Source organism: Salarias fasciatus, chromosome 16 (assembly GCF_902148845.1).
Source record: "Salarias fasciatus chromosome 16, fSalaFa1.1, whole genome shotgun sequence".
Taxonomy (NCBI): domain Eukaryota; kingdom Metazoa; phylum Chordata; class Actinopteri; order Blenniiformes; family Blenniidae; genus Salarias; species Salarias fasciatus.
The window spans coordinates 10,475,672-10,485,874 of record NC_043760.1 but is presented as its reverse complement, the minus strand read 5'-3'; the positions used below and the strand labels follow the sequence as shown (position 1 = coordinate 10,485,874).

Below are 10,203 nucleotides of genomic sequence, written 5' to 3'. Positions count from 1 at the left end.
CCAGTTCATTCTCCACCTGTCCCGAGGCCAAACTCAAGCTAGACACAGAAGTTATTCCCCAACATAAACTCACACTTCAGTTTAACACAAAACTGAAGGCATCATAAAATGTTTGTGCAGATGTTTCTCTAGAGATCCAGCCCTAGTGCGGATATAAATAGCTTTTTTTCTCACACAGATGGCGACTGGCGCAGACCGACGGTGGAAAACGATGGGAAAGGCTCATCAGCGGGAGACTCATCAGTAAACACAAGTGGCCCCGTTGACTCCAAACAGGAAATGACACACAGACACAAGAAAAATGCCGTCTCACGTTCTGCTTCGGACCACCATATGCTGCTCGGATGGATTCATTTTGTACTCTCTTTTCATGAGGAGCACAGAAAAACACTTAACATGTGTTTGTGCAGCTTGTGAGGACATGGAAATAACTAAATTCTTTAAAAGAATACCAAGAAAAGCATTTGATTAAAAAATGTATTTTATATTTTGTTATTACTTGGTAAAACACATTTGAAAAAACATCAGGATCTAAATTGTAAAAGCACTAATTAAAAAAAAGGAAAAAAATTAGGTTTACCCTCTACTTATTTCTCTGTGGGAAAGGCGTCCCCGCCTTCATTCTTTCATTAATTGAACAATATACACTAATGACGTTTCAGGAAAACTGAACAGATAATAGTAAACCTTCTTTATATACCATTATAAAGATATACCTCATTTAACGTCTTTTTAACAAGCTTATTCCACCACATGAATTCTGTAGTTGTAGGAAGAATTGGGAGTTTCCAAAATCAGAAGAAATTAGTTATAAAATGCCCATCTGACATTTGTGTTTCTTTTCAAAACTGAAGCTAGCATAGCACAGATTTTCTGACCCCCCCTTAAAAAAACCTTTTGCGATGTTTGATTTTTGATAAAAATATCCACTTGCAAGATAGGATCAATACCAATAAGACAATAACACCAAAAGGTTTAAAGCTGGGATTATAAATGTCAACCAGTTTGAGTCTGGTGATGATACTAGGTCTCGATACTAGGTCCACTCACCGGTGGTAAACCAACAACTTTTAAACAAATAAAGACTTAAACTAACCATACTAAACTGACAAATTGAAATCAAAACTAAAACTGAAAACTTAAGTAAAACAAAAGGGTAGAGCTCTAAATATTAGTAGAGCAAATAACCTAAAGTTTACACAACTGTTAAAAGCCTGAACTGAATTATCTGAATAAATTATGGAGGAAATTACAAAACACGTGAATGTTATCATAAGCATTTCTGCTTAATTGTTCACTCTAACTTCAACACTTTTTAGCTTTGCATTATATTAAATGTAAATGTAAATGTAAATAAAGCTTATAGCTGAATTACATTGAACATATCACAAAGATTTTTGAAAATCTCTAACTGAACACCGCTAACAAAGTTGCTAGCCCCAGCTATCGTTTGTAAGTGAGACACTTAAAACTACCGTGGAAAAGCAAAACCAAAAATATGAAGTTCGAGTGGTCTGGACTCACTGTATTTTTGTAGCACCAGAATTTGAGGTCAAGTGAAGCTATGATAGCTAATTTTGATAGCTAAAAGCAGCAGGGTAGGATTAGCATGGTCAGAGTTTATTTTCACATCCTGATCCTGTGCTGCTCTTTCCAGTACTCAGCAATTCCCTGAGATATTGCTAACTCTGCTAAACCCCGGCACTCGTGTGGGGTGAAGCCCACCAGGGCAGTTCCCTTGGTGCCGACGCCGTGCTTCCCCGCCAGCTCGGCGACCCTCGCCGTGATGAGGGCGGATGGAGCGTGGCAGTACGGCTGACCCCCAATGGTGAAAGACGGCCACGGCGTCAACGCGGTCAGGTTGCTGGGTGCCGCGCCCTTCACACTTTCTACGTTACACGCGATTTCAACAGCGCCCTCGTGTGGTAAAGCCAGCACCTGCACGCCAGGCAAGCCCCCTGGGGTCGACTCCCTGATGGCTGCGGCGATGCCACGGCCCATGGCGAGGTCCTGGGTGTCGATTGTGACGTTGCAGTTCATGACGTACGGGCTAGCCCCGACACCTGCAGGAAACCACACAAAGGTAAATGGAACCAGATCAACAGAGATAAATGTCGCCAAACCACACAAACGGCAAACCGGTGATTTCACTCGAGGAAATGTTACTACAACTACTGCCACTAGGGTTACTTCATTTAGGTTCTCGTGGCTAACAGTGTGATCACCGCCACCTCCAATATTTTCTTCTTCAAAGGTATAATGGAGGATGTTTTAGCCAATGAATGGCGTGATGATAGCGTCAACTATTGGTCCTCCGACATGTCAATCACACTGAAGAAATGCTTGCGTCATGCCGTCAAGCGCCCTCGTAGGAGCAGCAGAGCAGGTAGGATGGTCTGGCGCATGCGCGTTTTCAAAAAGCGAGTTACAGACGTTTGGCTTCGACTTTTTCGAGAAAATCGTCCATTATACCTTTAATATCAACATCAGTGCGATCTCCTAATTATGGCATTCAGTATCTTGATTTGCAGCAGCGCTCTCTAGTGACATGAAGGACAAATACTCACTGTAACGCACTGGACGAACGGAAGCATAAAAGAAGACGAATGTTTTGAACCGCACATGTATTATTGTGAGGATATCAAGCATGAACAAGGTTTTACACTTATGGTTTTCCACTGTAGCTTATTTCATCATCCTAAACATCATTGTGTGTGTAGTTTCAACAGCCCCCACAACTACGTTGTTTTCAGCGTTTCTGCCATTTCCGTGTAAATGGACATGGTTTCCAAAATGTTGGCGTCCAAGTGCAAAACTTTGCTGAAACAAAAATGCCAAAATACCAAAACAATGCGTTTTCCATTCGAAATGTGTGAATGGGGCCTGAATCTTTCATATTTAACCGAGACTGGACAGGCACGACAGTAGTGTTCGTAGATTTGCTTTATAGATTTTGTTTATATTTTTGAAAGGTTTAAGCACTTATCGATGTTTCTGCTTTAGTTTAGTTTAATTTAATCAGCAAATTCCCCGACATCTTCGTAGCGCTTCATGACTTCAAACAATACTTTAATGTTGAGGCAAATCCATTGCTATTTTTGTGTGTTTCATTAGATTTTCGTGTTATTGCTAGCTGGAAATGGTCGCAGCTCTGTGGCAAAGCTGAATACGATCAGGGTGGTCTGCGGTCCTCGCTCACCTGTGAGGCCAAACCTCCTCTGTGGCTGCGGCCCCACGTCCGACCTGATGTCCTGCAGCTCCGGCCTCTTCCTGAACCAGCCCATCTCCCTCCTCCTCTGAGCCAGCCCCCTCTGCAGCGGGGAGTCCGCCCAGCCGAACAGGAAGGCGCTGGAGCCCCGGACCCGCTCCGTGAGCCCCCGGGCCACGGCTGAGCCGGACACACAAGCACACGGTCTCAGTCCCACACACACCTGAAGGGACGTCTAGTAGTGAGATTATACAGACACATGGAGTGCTTATTATATGCGCGCACACACACACACATACGGCTCTCGTTAGTGAGCCTGCCAATTACCGATCTGCAATCACACAGATTAGCGCAGCGAGCGCCACATGCTCGCTTACTGCTCATTATCAGTCCGGCGCACAGAGGCTAAGTCAGCTGGTAAACTGTGAAAGTCATCAACAGCACGACAAGCAAGAGGACGTCACGCACAGACACAAACACACATCATCTGCAGCTGAGGGAAAATGCTATTTTGAGTCATGTTTCATGCTCCTGTTCTCAGTTTCTGCAAACACACTGGATCTTCATTTTATTGCAGCTACGCAGGAAAAAAAACAGGCAGAGAGCAGAGCAGAAGACACAAATGAAAAGCAACACCACATATTGATTGAACAATCATCCAATAATGGGCAATGACATATTTGGGGCCACTGATTGATGAATAAGCTAATATTTGATAATATTGCCTAATTAAATGTTATAGCTGCAGTCATGCAACAGTACATAAACATGACAGCACTGATTAGAAATAAATGACTGTTGAGCAGCTTTCTCAGCAAAGTACGTGCATAATGTTCATACTCATTAATTAATGTAGTTTTTCACCATTTTATTACATTTAAAATTGACATATTCATTGTGTTATTGGATGCTACAGGATACAAAAACACCACGGTTTTTCTTAATTCTTTCACAATCTGATTGGACCTTTTCTATGTCAGAAAGAATTAGTTATAAATCAATATTTCTAATTTATTTTCATGCTTAAGTTACAAATTAAAAGGTGCAGGAGGAAAGCAAGAGCTCAGCAGTTTCAGATCAGATGCAGGTGGTTAGGACCTGGCTTTATCATAAATTCCTGACAGTTCACTTCTGACCGCGATTAATTTGCAATGTATATTGCAGCTTCAAACCTCTGGTTTGACCTGGAAGCTCCACATAGGCTCAAAATTTAACAACAGTGGGCGATTCAGTCACATTAAAACTTCTTCAGTCTATCAGGAGGCTCATCTGCTGTTACAACCATGCTCATGTCCTCCTTCACGACATGCATCTTCTGTGGCTCCATCGCTACCTTCCCTCTGCCTCATAGATCCACCGTCTCTCCTCAACGTCTCCAATCCATCTCAACTCCACAGCACTCCATTAATCACACCAAGATGAAGGCAGAAAGAATGGTGTTTGTTCTCATGTAAACCTCAGTAGAATACTCATGTTTGTGCTCGATGTCACTCACGCTGTTATTCTTAGTAAATCATCCACTAAACGCACATAAAGTGGAAGCCACAATGTCGCGCGTGACTGAGCGATTCAGCACGCTTTATATGTAGGATCTCAGTGAATCAGACCCTGAGAGTAAATCTATATGATCCAGTCATGCTGTGTTCAGGAAGACCAAAAGCAAAGACGGAATGTGAAATTGGAATGAGAGTAAAAACATTATCTGGGTATAAATACGTTTTCAGAGAGGAAATCCAGAATGTGCCTGTCACCTTCATCTCCTGGAAACAGGTCTTCCTCACTGGATTCCCATCAGAACCGTCTTGAAGTTTTGAAGAGCATCTCAGCAGGTATAATAACAGCTGTTGGTTTCTCAGTTCAAGCGTCTACAGTGAGATTTACATTGCTTTAATTTGACCTACATCTGAGTGGGATGGCGCCACCCCCCCCCCCCCCCCCCCCCCCCCTCCCCCTCCCCCTCCCCCTCACTGCCTGGTTTGCCAAAACATTTCATGGGAGCCAAACCCTGCAGGACATGTCCACTCTAATAATCATAAAAACTTCCTCCAGAATGAAAGCACTGGGTGATGCTATAGATTAGCTCCTCTCTCTACACTATGAGAGGATTAGCTCTCCGTCACAGAGCCTCAACCACATGGCAGAAAGAGAATCTCCTCCACACAGCTACTGCAGCAGCCTGAACCACTGATGGACGGATGGATCACTGGAGGTTTCACTGTTTTTACACCTTATTCTGAACGCAGCAGCAGAAATGGAGGCTGATCAGATGTTCTATTGTCTGGTTTTAGAGCCTCAGCTTCCCGTTCTCAGCTGACAGCAGAGCTTCCATTGAAGAACGCTGTGCTAAAAAGCTCACAGACGCTCTTCTGAACATCTTGTAGTCGGAAGCGGTTGCAATCCCTCACCCAGGGCCTCTTGAGCACAGCGGTCTGCTCCCACCTCTTCGCCCAGGGGGTAGATGGGCACCAGGTCCACGGCGCCCATGCAGGGGTGGACCCCGGTGTGCGCGCTCATGTCGATCAGCGCGCACGCCTTCTCGCAGGCGGACAGGACGGCCTCCCCTGAGACACAACACACCACCGTCAACGTGCAGCCACACACACACACACACAGGAGTGTGAACCTCCACCGCCTTTTCTCCCCCTCATTGTCAGGCTTGTGTTTTGTACAAGCCTTCAAGAAGATCAACTTTTTACCGCTCTCTCTGCTTCTCTGATGCTTTTTTGTGTTTAAATCCCTGACAAAGCTTATTAAAGGATTTTTTGACTTGGAGAGGATTGGAGAGCAGGGACCGAATCCCCGCTGAAGCAGCAGTTCAGCGAGCAGCTCGCTCTGTCCCCGGAGGGATCTGAAGACATTACAATCTCATTGTGGCATCGGCTCACTCACCCAGGGAGTCGATGCTGGCCACGATGGTGATGACGGAGCGGTTGTAGTCGTGGTCGTTAAAGATGTTCAGCACGGCGGTGCCCTCGCGTCGGACACCTGCTCAATAATCACACAAAACAACAGAAATGTCTCATTACAAGCTGCACGAGCGAGCGAGAGCAGAGGCAGCGAGCTGCAGCAATCAGGACATCGAAACTGAAGCCACAGGAAAACACAAAGATTCCAGACTATCTTCAAATTTACATAAAAATTAGTCTTGTGTATTTTAATACCATAGGCTCATAATTTCAACACATTTTGGTCATGGAGATAAATAATTATTTTTCTGTCAAAATGCCTCTCTCAGTGTTTTTCTTCTTTTACAGAAGGAAAGCACTGTTCAGATGTCTGCAAAGTAAAAAAATATCAGCATCAAAGCCATTTTTCTACTCAAAATGTTGCTTTTTACAAAAAGCTGGTTTTCTCCATTTTGTTTAGTGCAGTTTTGTTAGTAAAACCAACTTCTGTTCTACTGCTGATAACTAAATGGTGGAAAAAGGTAGAAACAATCTTTTTTACCTGATGAACGAGGAGTCGACTCTTTCTTTTGGTAGGTTCAGTGCTTCTTTAAAAATCTGTACAAATCCCTGAAAACTCTGGCAATCTGGGGCTTTCCGCTCTGAAAATATCTGGCAGCCGTTGAACTGAACAGAGTTCTTGAGAGTAGTGGGCAGACCACAACTCTGAGACCCGAGCTGAGATATTGGCGTTAAAGCTGGAAACCTCGCTGTGAGCAAACGAGCCCCAAAGCCATGCTCTGAAGGGTATTATGGAACCATTTTACCAGTCTGGACCTCTAAAGTGAAATCTGGCTGTATGAGGCCCCTGAACTCTGAGTAAAACGAGTTTGACATCCCTGAACCAAACAGTCATGCTGGAGTGCATGTGCATGCCTAATAAAACAAAAAGAGAGAGAAGACACTGAGGAGAACGACAAGATCTGAGAGGAGATACTGAGCAGGCAGACTGTGGCTGCTCAGTATCTCTGAAAAAAAAGAAAAAAAAATCTTAAAAATTCTGACTAGATATTGTAAAAAGAAAGCTTTGATCCATTTTTTCTATTGATTACAACAAAAGTGTTACTGTCTGAACATTGATGCGTTTTGCAACATGAAATATGTAAAACTCTGAAGTTATACATTGAACAAAATAGCAAAAATGGTTGTTTATTTTTTAATTTGGATGCACAGCAGAAAGTCCTTGGGTTGGGTTTTTACTTTGAATGTTTTCTGTATTTTGATCGCAGACTGATGTTGATGGTTGCAGCTGTGTGAGGTGTGAGGAAGCTGAAGCTGACTGAACTTGCCCTCGGGGTCGTATAGCGCCGCCTTGGCCACCGTCTCCACCAGGTCCTTCCGGCGAGCCTCGGAGACGTTGAGGAGACACGCCGCCAGCCGTCTGCCCACAGAGCTGGAAGCCATAGTCCTGAAAGGTATTCTGGGAGAGATTAAGAGAATTCAGAGTGTCTAATCTAGGACAGAGAACTATAATTCAGAGAAATATTAAATTAGAAAAAGATATTTTTTATGAGTGCAATACTGTTACTATGTAACAGTGACACCCAGAGGTGTTCATCTATTGACTCTGAAGTGTTGAAACATCCTTGAGTTACACGACCAGACCAGGTTCAAATTTCCTGACATTTCAGTGAGCGTCCTGCGTCGGGTTATTCCACTGTTAAACATCAGGGGGCAGTGTTGGATGACTGTGTCAGACTGAGCTTCACTTCACCATTTTCTTATGTGTAACCAAAATCCTGATTGAATGGCTGCAGCTTAGTGTAGCAGCTGAGAGCTTCAGCATCACTGTGTCCATGATGCTACTCTGAGAGACTCAAGGCACAGCAGTGTGGTGGAAACTGGTATTGCAAGACTAAAGAGTGAGGCCCATCTAGCTAAACTTAGCAACATATCACAAAATGAGCTGAGAGGCTTGGTGTTGTCTAGATAAATGTTTTTGGTAATATAAATTTTCATTGAACAATATTAGGTGTTGAACCTTTGAAGGTACAAGGACATTTTTTGTACAAACACAAAGCTAAGAATATCTGCCTTAGGCAACAAAACTAAGTATTCATCAAAAGATGAAAAAAACTGCATGCACTACTGGCTCACCATGATAACTAAATTTACAGACAAAGCTTTGATGAGCTGTGACTCACTACTGCCACCACGTGGGCATAAGTGTCATCTCCAAAACATGCAAGATTACATTAAAAGGCTACTTGCAGGCAACGGGAGGGAATGAACTTCATTGAACTTTGCTGTATCACCAACTCTATTTATTACTTTCTATAACAATCATGTGATCACCAATAAAACCAGACCGAGAGCAGCTCTTTACGGCCCACGTTACCTGTCAACAGGACTCCTCAGATCCACACGTGCAGGACTTCAACAGTCTATAAAGTGGTGCAGCTCAGCCTGGATGAGGTGTTGAACCGTATTCTGCTGCTGTTACTCGGTGTGCAGGTGAAGATCAGGAGCAAAGTCCTGCCTGCTGTTGCTCTGTCCTTATCTGTGGCATGCTGCTCAGACAGCACGTGAGCGGAGCGAACAGCTCTGTGGATTGGTTCTCTTCTCTTAACGCGGCAGCTCTGGGCTCTGGCATGGGCACCGCTCATGTAGAGAAGAAGAAGAAAAACAAGTCAAAGTGAGAGATTTCTGCACAAACAGCTGCGGTGAGTTCACGTGAGCGCCTCCACGTCCATCAGCAACACGACAGTCAAAGATGAAAAATGACTCAGGGAGAGCGAGATGGTTCACTCCGACCAGCCAGCCGAACGTCGGCTTCGTAAAAGATGTAACCGACTGCTCTGCACTTCTGTAACAGATTCGCTGTTATCTGTTGTCGTTTCTCCAGCAGTTTTTGTTGCTTCAGCAGTTTGTGTTCACTGTGACACCACGAATGATTCAGTATAAACCTCCACAGTCTGCCAGAGCGAACTGGAGCTGCAGAAACAGCATTACTCGGCATCCGTTTGGTAGATATTCATGTGAGTATCCAGTTGGAGTAGCAATGGTGAATGTATATACGTGCTTTTATTTGATAGAATACCGGTATAGATGCTGAATGAAGATGTGGATATTTGGGTGAGATGGCGTGGATGCTGACGGTGCTGGACCTCCCGTCAACATCACTGGGCCCAGAGGAGGAGGTGGACTCCAGGCCGAGGAGCGACACACGTCCTCCTGCAGAAATGTTACACAAACCACACATTCAGACAACACCGATAATGCTACAGAGGAATATGATGTCCAGCTGGGAGTAAAGCCAACTAGCTTAGCCACGTGCTAATGCTAACCAGCTAGCGTCCTGCGTGGACACACATTTAAGACAACAAGCACAGATTTCACTTGTGGGTAATTGCATTGCAGCACTGATGGTTGTACAGTTCAGTTTTACAGATTGGAGCCCTGCATCGGCGCTGTCCAGACCGCCTCCTCGAGAAGGGTCTGGGACTGTCTCGGCCTCCTCTGTCTTGACTCATAGGTCTATATTCTGAAATTCTGTCCATAACTTCTTCCCCAGGATCCCACTGTTGTGATCCTTTATTTTTCTGTAATCTCTCCGCGGTTTCTTGCTTTTGCACGGCGCTGACTGAGGGTCTGAAGCCCAGGGAGACCAGCCCTCCGAGACGATGCTAAGTTTTTTTCCCCCCATTTCTAACTGCTCTGTTTAGATCCCATTGAATCTCTGCAGTGATGGAGAGTAGCAGCTGCTCCTCCTGCGTAGACCCGTATTCGGTAGACTTTCTGGAAGATTTTCAGTGACTGACGGAGTGTTTTCTGCCGCCAAACTTTTTAAAGATGGCGGACTTCCTGAACAGTAGCGGTTGTCACGGACCAATCAGCAGGCAGCTCTGTTGAAGCCCCGCCCCATCATATCCGTGACATGGTGCCAGGTATGGCATACAGAAGGATAGCAACGTAAGAGGAGCTGGATTTTGGAAACATCTCTGAATATATAAAGCAGCACTGCATTTTATGAAGTTAAAAGATCTCTGTAGTTATCACATGCAAAACTGAAGAACATGATCTTTGATTTAATTAGGGATCTAATGTGAC

The 10,203-nt window shown here is 44.4% G+C and overlaps 1 protein-coding gene across 1 annotated transcript; it reads right to left on the bottom strand.

Moving 5' to 3' along the window:
- Positions 1 to 501: 501 nt before the first annotated feature.
- On the bottom strand, positions 502 to 8,821 carry ftcdnl1 (formiminotransferase cyclodeaminase N-terminal like 1). The gene is made up of 6 exons (XM_030112048.1): positions 8,492 to 8,821; positions 7,443 to 7,573; positions 6,098 to 6,193; positions 5,614 to 5,769; positions 3,200 to 3,388; positions 502 to 2,063 (listed from the first exon to the last, which is right to left on the bottom strand). Exons 2-6 carry the CDS (start codon positions 7,555 to 7,557, stop codon positions 1,627 to 1,629), a joined length of 993 nt encoding a protein of 330 aa, XP_029967908.1. The 5' UTR covers positions 7,558 to 7,573; positions 8,492 to 8,821; the 3' UTR covers positions 502 to 1,626.
- Between the last annotated feature and the right edge of the window lie 1,382 nt (positions 8,822 to 10,203).